General features: G+C 35.6%; 1 protein-coding gene across 1 annotated transcript in view; it reads left to right on the plus strand.

Annotated features, from left to right (window-relative positions):
- LOC145686343 (uncharacterized) overlaps positions 1-13,034 on the plus strand; it is a 208,276-nt gene that overhangs the window by 82,504 nt on the left and 112,738 nt on the right. Inside the window, exon 3 of the mRNA XM_081759574.1 lies at positions 10,949-11,031. Within this exon, the coding sequence (XP_081615700.1) occupies positions 10,949-11,031 (83 nt within the window). The remainder of the gene's footprint in view (positions 1-10,948; positions 11,032-13,034) is intronic.

Raw genomic sequence — 13,034 nt, forward strand, 5'->3', positions numbered from 1 at the left:
AGGGTCCAGGCTCGAGGGGCGCAAATGTTACGAGTGATTTTTTTCAGAAAAAAATTCGGTTTCCCCGAATTTCCGGGTTCAGGTGTATCATAAGGACATGTGAATACAGGGTATATCAGACCACCCGTCCCAGGCATCTTTCTTATCTCGTAGTGCACGTAGACATTTCAAACAAAAAACTGAATTACCAAATCGTATGTGAAAAATCAAATGGTGATGCTCCCATATCCAGTGGCGTAGCGGGAATATTACTACTGGAGGTCAACTCCAAAATTTGAAATGGAAAGTGTTATCAATTTCGATTTCATTGCAAGCGCTATTGAAAAAGAAACAACTTTTATAGGAAACCTTTTTCGTTAAATTGTATGGTTTGGCATTTACTTCTGTTATTTGTTGTAGAATTGCTAATATCAGACCACTTGTCCCAGGCATTTTTCTCAGCTCGTAATGCACGTAGACATTTCAAACTAAAAATTGAATTACCAAATCGTATGTAAAGAATCAAATGATGATGCTTCCATATCCAGTGGCATAGGGTTAATATCTCTACGGGGGGTCAGCTCGAAAATTTCAAATGAAAAGTATTATCAATTTCGATTTCTTTAGAAGCAGTATTGAAAAAGAAACAACTTCTACAGGAAACACTTTTCTTTAAATTCTATGGTTTATTAAAATGGTATCTACGTCTGTTATTTGTTGTAGAATTTCTATTATCAGAGTACCCGTCCCTGGCAATTATAATAATAATAATAATAATATAATAATAATAATAATAATAATAACATAGAAGACAAATTTTATGTGAGGACACATTGTATTATCTGTAAAATCGCCCCTAGCCTTAGGCAAAAGTTACAAAATTGTCGGGATTGGAGAGAAGTTTCAGGATCATCAGGACATACCTTCTGCATACGTCCCTACAACTAGCTAAATGTCAAACGGGAAGTTTCCAGGCAAATTTCATGTAGAAAGTAGGGATACTGAACTCACAAGAGCCGTAAGAAAATTTGTTTTTAAGTAATGGTTATGCCGGCTAAGCCACAGAAGACGTCGATGATAAGAATGAAAGAAATTTTGGAATGAAGAAAGTGGCAGGAAGCGGAACTCGGAGAAAACGTAGACACACGGTGTTTGTTCAGCACAATGCCCACTAAGCGGGACAGGGTGAACCATTAAATTAACAACACTTAAGTTAATAATAATGGTTAATAATAATAATAATAATACACTACCAAATTCTACCATGTAGTTGATTGGATTCCTCAGGGGCACACCAAGATAAGAATTTACAAGGTAGAATGAATAATTATTTTCCGTCAAGGTAATAGAAGGAAATTTAGTGTAAGTAGAAAGAAAATTATGGTGAGTAAGTAGGAAATCTGACTGTATTACTTAATAAATATCAAATTCATTCTTTAATTACTAGAAAAAAATGATTAATTAGATGGTTATTTAGTGCTCCTGTTGCAGGTGATACAAATAACCATTATATTCTTCATTGTCAACGATAAAATCCATTTATTGCTAATTGAAACATAAAATACCCACTAAAATACCCATTTTGGGTAAATACACGGGTATGTACCCAGAGTATTTACCCGCTGAAATAAATACCCAGGTATTTTACATCCCTAGACATGGACGTTCAGCGTTTTCACTATTGTTGTCTTCGCGCATAGGATACCCCACAGTTCCTGTATACCACTTCCTGACATACTGTATCAATCGTGCCTAGAAATGACATAAGTGGAAACCTCCTAATCACACTACAACTTTGGACAATTCAGAAATTTCTTCAGTTGCAGATACGATCTCAACAGCTTTCCAGTATAATGACTGGTCGAATATTAAAACACATGTGCATTGTTCACGTTTCTTGCACTCTTTTACTGCATACAGAAGAATAGAGTAGATAGTATTAATATCTGATGCTAAATTACAGAAGAAAGGGAAAGGCACTACACTGCTTATATCAAAAGTATTATCTTGATTCGTGTAAACGGCGTGCATGGCACCATTTCACAGTGGTTGTGGCGTAACTTTCGCAAGATGCATGGCTATCCAAAGATTGTTCGAGAATTCTGCCAACTTGAGAGAGACTGAGACTGACTGAGACTGAGAGACTGACTGGATTTCGATTCTCGACAAGCCGATGCTTGTTTTCTCCTTGTAAGGAACTATTTCTTGTTTGCCCAAGGAGGACACAATTTCTGCTGCTGGAATTTGCAGATGAGGGGCCAGAATACCAGTTACCGATTCTTCAGGAGGCGTACTTATTGAGATACTGCCCATGCTGTGGAAGGTTCCATGGCCATCAAGAATTCTTGTGTTAAAATCAACGTTGTCTAAAACAAATTGCGTGAAATGACAAGTGGGTTGTGGATCAAAATTTATATAAACTAACTTCTGTGTAGCTAACACACATACCAAGACAGTAAAGAATATCTACTAATTTGCGGGAACTGAAATGTCGTAAGCAGTAGACTCCTACAGCTAAGTGAATAGGAGACGTAAATGTTCTACAGTGACACATTGAAATAATACTGTGACAGACCATGTCCTGTTTTCTGGCCAAAATCTTTGATCACGTTTCTTGCTTGCAGTTATTCCCTCAACTAAGAGTTTCAGAGTTGGTGGGACACATTGATTCTTGTGAACCAACAGGTGATCTGCCTGGGAATAAGGTGAGTTGTCATGTATCTTCGATTGAATGTCTTCTCTGATAATTTTCGCTACCATTGAAACGATCCGAGCTCTTTCTTGTTCCTCGTCGGTATCTCTCATCTCATACCAAACCTATGCAATAGCTTCTTTCCTTCATCTTTAAACGTTAGAACAGTGTTTCTACCATAACCGTGGAGCCAAATCTTTCCATGAGTAGACTTTTCATTTATATTGTTGTATGGCAATCACTTTTGACTGAATAATTTTGAAGCGTTGTATGGAGCTCTGTTACTGAAAATTGGCATTCATCATCACTTTTTATATAGTCAGACAGTTTTTTTTAAAAAAATGTTTCTCTCTTTTCCACAGATTTGCCGGTTTTATTTAAAGTTATAAGTTTAAAAAAACCGCTAAAGCAATCTCTACGATATTTAACTTCTGCTGCAACTAGTTCGACCATACTAAACGAAATCTTTAAGTTTTACGTCTCACGTTTATGCCGGTTAGGCTAAAGGAGACGGTGATAATGAGAGGTGAGTGAAATGGTGGAATGAAGAAAGTGGGAGGAAACTGAAGAACCCCGAGAAAACCCACGAGCAGTGTTTGTCCATCACAAAAATTCGACCACACTATTCACCCTAGCTCACACAATTTCACTTAGTTCATTCCTTCGTTTCAATCCTTGTTCAATTATGCTTCAGCGAACTTATGTTGTTGTCACCTCATGGATTGATTTTCGGTACTTTCGAGGCTTTCTCGTTTCCGTTCGAAAAGAAGCGTCTTTCCACAAAATAAGCAATGTTGTTTGAAATCAAAAGTCGAAGTAGATGCTTTCCTATTTTTTTCTCGAAGTATTTTGTACGTTAGCTTCATTACTTGAGGAGTTCTCTCTGCAGTATTTGATTATCTGATTCTCATTAATAAAGTTCTTTCGGCAAGTGACATGTAAACGAATATTTTCAGCACTACGAAAAGAAGTTTCTAGTTCATCATTGTGGGTCACACTAGCTTTGATAATATTTGGGAGACCGTTAGCAATGGTCACAACCTGTACTTCGTTGAGTGCTGTATTGTAGATTACACATTCTCCGGACTGCATAGCCTTTCCGTCCAGTGACCCCGTTAGGATCTCTACAATGACTGGGAGACAAACCGAAGCCCGAGAAAACTGAACTTGATTGGGGAAAAATATTTATATCAGGGGCGGATCCAGAGGGGAATCTTATTTTATATAACTTTCTTATTTTATATATAAACAGGGTGGAAAAAAATCATGAATTTTTTCAAAAAAATCATTTTTGTTGATTTTTTTGATTTAAATCGATTTTTTTGATTTAAATCAAATCTTTTTCTTCGTATAATACAAGTCGCGAACTGAAGAAAAAACATTATGAATTAGTATTAAATGTTAATTATGTCATTTAAGTGAAAGTATTGGGTTTTAATTTTGAATTAATTCCCAATCGTTAACCTATTTCAATCCCAAACAATGTTTCTTAAGCATTAAGGAAAAAGTACAGCAATGTATATCAACATGACACTTTTCTTTTCACGAAAGTTACTGATATTTGGCAGGGGCATATTCTTAAACAATTGGAACTAGCTAGCGGCACGAAATACATATAAAGTACATAAATTTCGCCTAAAATTCGCCTAGTTTTGAACAGTGACATTTCCAGCCGTTTAAATCCAAATTCAGCCCCCAGGGGGCGCGGAGGCTCAGTGGTAGGGCGTTCACCTCCGGTGCTTGGGGTTCCTGGTTCGATCCCAGCTCGCGCCGTGTGGACTTTGTGGTGGACAAACATCGTGCTCGTGGGTTTTCTCGGGGTTGTCCCGTTTTCTCCCACTCTTCATTCCACCATTTCACTCATTTGTCATTATCACCGTCTCCTTTAGCCTAACCGGCATATCCATGGGACGTTAAACTTATCCAAATTCAGCCCCGCAACTTGGGGGAGAGAAGGGGATATATATATATATATATATATATATAAATGATCGGAAATGGCAGTTATTAGTGTCGAATCCATAGTTTTCTGTGTCGCTGAGATGAACAGCCAATGCCGTTTAAATACAAATTCAGCCCTATTAGTACTCCTAAGGGAGGATGGTGACATGTAAAGATAATTGAAAATGACAGATATTAATGTCGAATGCATAGTTTTTGAGTCCATAAGGTGGCAGTTTTGGTGCCCTTTATGTCTAAAATGAAACGTACTCTCCCCATGGAAAGAACGAGCATTCTGCTAGTCTTTAATAACGAACGGAAGTTTCCACATATTCAGTCCTTTAATATGTTTCTCGTTGCTCAAATTTACTCACTTGTGTGGTGTGTGTGTATGTGTGTGTGTGTGTGTGTGTGTGTGTGTATGTGTATGTGTAAATAAGATCCTCTCTCTTTTTGAGTTATTCTAAAAGTATACAAATAATAAAAGGGATTTTACCAGAAAGCAGAAAACTGAAGTGGAAAATTAAAATCTGTTGCTTTAAGTATTTTTCCTGTTGGCGAAATACATTGTATATATGCTGCAGACACATGTTACAGCAAGCAGGATTAGAGCCTTTCTATCTAAAAAAAAAAACTTCGGCCTCACCCCGGTCGACCTCCTACGGAGGAAACCTTCCCTTTGTTTTGGGGAAAGAATCCTGTCCACATCCAACTATTAAAAGGATGTTGGCTGCAGCAACTTGTCCCTCCTATTTTCCGGTTTTTGCCAATATTTCCGAACAAATATTTTTTTTCTAATGGGTTCAAATTTCCGGAAATTTTACATACCACAAGGAAGATATCTCTATAAAATATCTTTGATTTAATATATTAACTAAAATGGATCTGACCCCGGTATTTTAACACTTCCCTTCCATCAAGTGGTAACTTCATACATTGCTTAAGATAATTTTAATGCTTCTATATTAATTAAGCTAACTAGGATTATAATTTAGTTTCTTTTGTAGTCATAACTTCATTCCATCATGATGCTAACTTTAAAGTGTTTGGATGAGTGGTGCACATATATTTGCCACAAAATTTTCCTATTCTAATACAACAAACATAAGTACTCAGTTATCTTTTTCAAACACAAATTTTCCCAAACTTTCCGGTTTTTTTTTCAAGCTCGGGATAAACCGTAAAAAACTTTAAAAAAAAGAATTACCAGTTTTTTTTTTTTTTCAGACCTGAAGACTTGATGCCCTTTGTAAAGTGGTTCTTGTCGAATGTTGTCTGACTTACGCCACTTTGCCGTGCAAGGTAATCGAGAATTCGAATTTACGACGTTCTTGGTGCTGCCATCTCTTGCCCTGCCATCCAACTGGTTATGGTTTCAAGTTCACGGAAATGAAAAAATAAATAAATAAAATAAAATAAAAAGTTACGGCACTTTGCCATCCAACTCCTCAATTGAAGTATAGATACAGCTTCGTTCAGATTGCAGTTCAGTGGGCTTTCCTTTGCTGTATGTCTAGTTTGAACACTCCCAAAAATATTGAAGTAACAGAGGGTAAGAGAAGTAAATATCAAAGCTTTCCGAGAACTTCTTGCCTCTTCACTTCATTCGCATATTACTTGAGGTAGTGTGTACTTGCCTAATAACTGCGCAAATGTTACGTTTTATTGTTGATACAAACCATTCCATTTCAGTCTACTGCCTTTGCTTACTCTATCCGGGAATTTGCACGAAAATACCAATGTAATGGAACCATTCCATGCTTTTCAGGTTCTATTGGTGCTGTCAACACTTAAACTTAAAGGATACCTTTGCGGTATTATAGGATATGGCCGAATATTTTTGTGTTTCAGACAGGGCTTCCGAGTAATAACCGAATGAACTATGAACGCGAAAAGTTCTAAGGAAAATGTCAGAATACATGTTATTTCCCATATCCGAATATAAAATGTAATTGCAATTCAAACGAGATGTAGACTATTTACACTCATATTAGAACGCATGTATGTGAACAAACATTTTCTACTTTGCTAAATTCAATTTTCTACTTTTTCATTATTATGAGTGAGAACATATTTTTTTCTTAGTTACTTGTGGCCCAGACAGAAAATACAGGTGGTTTACAGGCGCCTGTGAAACATGCATAAACGGGCATATTTTTACAGACGCCTGTACATGCGCCTGAAAATAGAACACTTTTAAACGCATGAGACAGGAATCGATTTTTTTCACGATCATTGCATGTTCATTTCACGGAAACAGGTAGTTTTCATGTTGATAGGGTTGCAATCTTGCAACGTGAAAAATGCCTGTAAACAACATGTAGAAAATGGAAAGACATACGTAATCGGCATATTCCATGTAGTTGACATATACGTTTACCTCATGAGGATCTGACGACAGCTGCCTTTTATTTGATAAATGTAATTGACATGTTAAATACATGTGTTAGCGAATTAGTGAGCGTGTTAGCGGAATATATATGTAAAGTACACCGCATTAAGTAATATACATGTATCAGGACCTTGCATATGTGCATGACAAACTGAAGACTTGTTGCCTGAATATTACATGTTTCCTACACCTGTAACATTAATGATTCACTCCAATCCACCTTATTTACCACACGTATCTGTTTAATCCATTTATTGGCAATCATGATCATTGCATGTTCCCGTTCACCTGTACATTGCCTGTACGCTGCACGTAGGGGAGTTACACACTTCGCATGTACACGAAAATGATAAATGCAAAATAACGTATTCTACATTATGCGTTTTCCGTGCTATACGCTAATACATGGTATTTACATGTAATGCGAATGTCACACATGTATATTACATGTTGTTAAACAGGTACCTTCCTTGTACTTTTCATTCTTACTGTATTACGTATGTTATCAACAATCCATTCAAGGTACTTTATATGCACATATTTCCTCCATTTACTTGCATATGAGTGGCTACGTGTACATTGCATGTTCTCATTTTAATGTACAGGCTTTGTACAACGCGTGTTTCCGTGCAAAATTTCCAACAGAAGTTTAATACTTTTTCGACATGCATATCACCTGAAGACAATGTGCCTGTAATATTTTTTCTTTACATGTGTTTTTCGCCGAAACAGGTGCCTGCATAATGCCTGTCAAAATCTGACAGGCTTTTACAGGCAGTTCCATGTGCAAAACATTGTATGTTTCCTCAAAAAATTTCATAATAGGGAGTAATGAACAGTCTTCACACAGTACCTTAGGAATGCAACAGGGCATGCCTCTGTTGTTTTCTTGCTGCATTCTGCGAGGCATTGCTCCCAAATGATAAGCGAATAAAACAAGAGAATTAACATTTTTATCGGGAAATTTTCGAAATATCTCTGGTATTTCTCTTTTTAGGAATATTTAAATTAGACTTCTACCGAAGGAGAGGTCACTAATAACAACTCAAATGAGATATAAATTGTCTTTCTACTTTAATTAAAAGTTACATGCGTCTTATTGAAAGTATAAGATTTATCTAAATGATGAAAATCTTGTTAAGGGTGGAATTTTAAAATGCATTTTTCTGCCATCCAATGGCGGTCGAGATGAGAAAATTTCCTTCAGGACTTATTTTGATGTACTGGATACAGTTAAGGAAAACAAATATTTTCCTGACCCGTTCGGACGTTTGCGTATGTGAGACACCAATGAATATTTACATTAGAACTTTTACCTATACTTTTGATATAGTTCACTGTGATCTTTTCCAATTTTGGATTGCTACCATATATTAAGTAAATGATTGTAAAATGTCTCCATATATTTTGAAACTCTTGATATGGAGGAGCAATTTGTTCAACGACTTTGTTAATAATTCAAATTTAGACAGAGCTCTCATGCGAATTTTGTAGCTCAAGAAAGTGTAAATCTCCGCAAATGAATAACATGTTAGTTGCAGGTTTTGGTACAGGAATTTTTTTCATTTATAAGCAGGGTTGATATGTTTAAAACAAAATGTTTAAAACAAGTGTTTAAAACATGTTTAAAACAAGTGTTTAAAACATGTTTAAAACGAGGGCTGTTGTTTTATTCAGTTTGTTTTAAACGTTTTAAACAAATTGTTTTAAACGTGTTTGTTTCGATGCTGGTTGGACATGTTTAAAACAACTAAAATATCAGATTGAAGAAGCTAATTTAATTTTCTAACAAACAACCCATCCTCCGCAGGATTTGTGCATGGAGTAAATTACAAGCAGAGTTATATTCTTATTATAACAGCAATTACTGAACGAAATTCTGCACATCAATGTGTGTATAACTAAACCAACAGAAATTCAAGTGAAGTATTTGAACATTTCTTAATTTCCAAGAATAATGGAGGTTAAACACACTATACACTATTTTAAGATCCAAATTCACAAATTCAAAACTTTTTTTTTTTTTTTTTTAAATACCACTATCACTTCCATAATAATGAACATTTCTCACATCATTAGTTAGAAGAAATACTCTGACACATACAATACAACTCATAGAAAAGAGCAGTGACTAGCCTACAAGGAGCAAATGCATTTTAACTAAACAGTTTTCAAAATACATCTCTATCTGCAACATGGGTAGTTAATAATGATTAGTGTCTACGGCATAAAAACACAATTAACTCTAGACACCCGCCAAGGATTTTAACAAAACGGTAGACTCTCATGTTCGGGGCTCTGGTGACCCCCTAATTATCACCGAGTCATGAGTTATACACCATTGGAAAGCTTATAGACCACAAATTCCAACGAGGTAACATTCGTGAAATTCCCGCCGTATTCGTAGAAAAAGAACAGATATAAAAAAAAATCATTAAAAATATGAAAATATTGACTTTGCGGGGCCCTGGCAACCCTTGCAGTCTCCCTACACTGACAAAATGATGCTAATGTGTAGGCCACGTACTTGTGACAATAATACAAGAAATGGTAGCCATTGCTGAAATTGCGTAATGAATTCGTTTTATGTTGGAAATATTAAAAAGAATATACGCAGAAAAACATTCATTGAATTAGACATTCTCTCCCCTCCCCCACTATAGTACCACGTCCATATGCAAATCATTTTTGCTGCACACATCATGTATACGAACAAGAATTATGCTTCTAGACCACTTCAGTGAAATATATCTTGTGTTATATGGGACAGTCCCGAAAATAAATGTAAATTAACCGAATTTGACCCCCTCTTCCTCTATAAACAACAAGTACCGTACACATACAGGTTACTATCATGTAGGGGACTACTTCATTGCTTCACATACTAATTTTTAGGGATGTACCACAAAGGGGGGAGAAATACCCGCCAAAACCTGATGAAAAATTAAAAAAAAAAAAAAAAATTCATCCTCCCTCTCTTGGCCATACATACGTACCCTTGTATACATAAAACGCAACTGACGGAAAGCTTCATCCCTCAAAAATACTTTGGTACCAAATCATCTTTCTAGCTTAATTAGGGACTGAGCTAAATGTAATTTACGTTAAAAAAAAAAAAAAAGGTTAACTTTGCCCATAAAAAAAAAAATGGCTAACTTTGTCCCCTTCTCGCTTCCCCATATACGTAAGAAGTCCAAATACACGATATTACCATGTAGTGGCTTACTTCATTGCTTCACGTAACAATTTTTATGAATCTATCCCCCAAGAGGGGGAATGGCCCCCAAAAAACTGTTGAAAAAAAAAACACGATATTTACCTCCTTCCACATACATAAAATGCACATCAGCAAAGCCGCATCTTGCAGGAATTAATTGGTACCAAAACCATCTTCCAGCCTTAATTTGAGGTTTAAGACTGAGCCATTGAGGTTTAAAGCCCTGATAGAACGTAACACAAAGAAACTAAACTACATATTCTGTGAACGGAGATCGGGAAAATCCCGATTTCTTTCTCCGGAATTGAACATTTGGGCGGATGGAAATTAGGGAAGTTCCCGAAATTTGATCTAGCGGTTGAATATAATGACAAGCAATACCTAAGAGTGTAAAAATGTAATATATATGCCTATTTAGATTATTGTTTTAAACAAAATAAACATTTTAAACATTTTTTTTTGTTTAAAACAAAGTACTTTGTTTTAAACGTTAAAAACGTTTTAAACAAAAAAAAACATGTTTTAAACAAAAAACGTTCTTTTTTTTTTAAATCATGTTCTTTTTTCAACTTTGTTTATAAGCACTTTCGGATAAGTAACTTTTTGATCTAGAAAAAGTGTGTGTTACTGTCTCATGAGTCGTGTTGTCATTCTGTTGTTGCTGATGTGTTGATGTCATTTTTTATTTTATTTTATTTATTTATTTATTTGTTTATTTTTTATACAGATTGTGAAGACAGAAGCAGATGAATGTAATACTAACAATGAACATTCCAAGGAATACAACACTCCAGAATCTGGGGAAAGCAGGTTAGTGTTACAAATAAAGAAATGATTTTGGAAGTCCTGTAAACAAAACATGTAGTGTGACAAATCGAACAGTTCGGTCAGTATTTAGAAAGAATTCAGATGGAAGTAGACTCCTCGGAGGAATAAGCGGTTGGGTCACATTGGCTGGAACATGATACATTATCTTCACTCATAACTATTTATTTATTTAAAGGAGGTATCAAAATGTAATTTTTCTTTGAACGGTATTAACCTAATTGTAGTGCAACTCGAGCTTTAATACTTACAAATTTCAAATTCATCATCAAACACGAACTGAATCCCATTGTTTAGTAACCTTGTTCTACGAGAAGAGTTGCCTACTCACGGTTTTCTGTATCCAGCAGAGAAACACTTAATGACTCATGAAGTGGCGTCATTTGTTCATCCTTTTAGAAAAAGTTATTGCTTAATATAAGGAATCAGTCCTAGAAGATCGGCAAACTAACTGATTTAAATGCAGATTAATTAAATTAACAGTTAGGGTAATGATTTAAAACTGAGTTTAGTTACACCTTGAAACCAACCTTTAAGCACAACTCTAATGATGCACGAAAACATTCACACTGCAAGCATTCTTTTACTATTTCCGCTAATTAATAATTTAATTGTAGAATTAATTTCTTCCATATTTATAGTATCACAAATGCTTATTTAATTCACTTTTCAACTTTCTAAACTAAGCTCCACATTTTCATTTAGATCGTATCAGAAACACAGTAGGCAGCGAGAGCTGTCAAAGTCGATGCATGCACCCATCTGTTAACCAGAAGAGTTCAAACTTCCAGATCTTGAATGCTGCAAATAACCAGACGGCAACCTGTGGTGTCATTTGTTATCTTAATTATGCAAATATAATATTTGATTCATACTATACTATATACAGTGTGTCCATAAAAATCCTATCATACTTTTACGTCGCTTTGGATAATCGTATTTAAATGAGATTGATCACATTTGAAAGAAAAACTTAAATATTTTTTACTGTACCTCATAGACATTGAATGTGAGCCCCACGAGTGGCGATGTAGACATAGACGATGTTCGTATTCACCCCACACACACTCCAACATATTTGATGAAATGGACTGAATGGCGGCACTGATACGAACTTGCATTTCTTGCAGGTTTTGAGGCAGTAGGGGTATATAGACACAATCCTTTACGTAACCCCATAATAAGTCACAGACCGCCAAGTTAGGCGACCTCAGCGGCCACTTGTAGAATACATTATCATTATTTCCGGCACATCCAATCCAGCTTCCTAGAAGCCACTCACTCAGATGTTCTTGAACATGGAACTGCTAGTGAGGAGGTGCTCCATCTTGTTGGAAAATACTCATTGCCTTCTTCCAGTTGTGGAAATAACCAATTAGTGAGTACCTCACTAGCAGTTCTGTCACAGTGGCCTCTCGAAAGGAAAATGAGTCTTAGACTTGACGTTTCAATACGACACAAAAGACATTTGCTTTAGGGAAATTATTTTCAACTTCCGAAATGGTATGTAGATTCTCTCTCCCCCAAATCCTAACATTATGCCTGTTCACTTTTCCACTAACGTGGAATTTAGCCTCATCACTGAAAATTGTTTTCGCTGGCATTTCTTCATTATCCTCGATCTGTACCATAACATTTCTGTGTTTGATCCCGTTTATTATTAACATCATTGTCCATTGTTGACATGCACAAGAATATTTGAGTTTTTCTTTCAAATGTGACCAATTTCATTTAAATATGATTACCGAAAGTAACGTAATACCACTTTAAAGTACGATAGTATTTTTATGGACACGCTGTACTATAAAACTAAACATCAAAACTAGAGATGCAAGGGTTCGGAAAAAACCCGGCTTGTTTGAAAAAAAAAAAAGTTTTTTCTGCTTCGATTTTTTGCTTGGGAAATTTTGGGCTTTTTTCAAAATTTTGCTTTATATTGATAAAGCATACTTTGTTTTGCTTCTCTATAGCACAAGAACTCATTTGAT

This window comes from Thermobia domestica, chromosome 5, assembly GCF_964235325.1.
Source record: "Thermobia domestica chromosome 5, izTheDome1.hap1.1, whole genome shotgun sequence".
In the NCBI taxonomy this organism is placed as follows: domain Eukaryota; kingdom Metazoa; phylum Arthropoda; class Insecta; order Zygentoma; family Lepismatidae; genus Thermobia; species Thermobia domestica.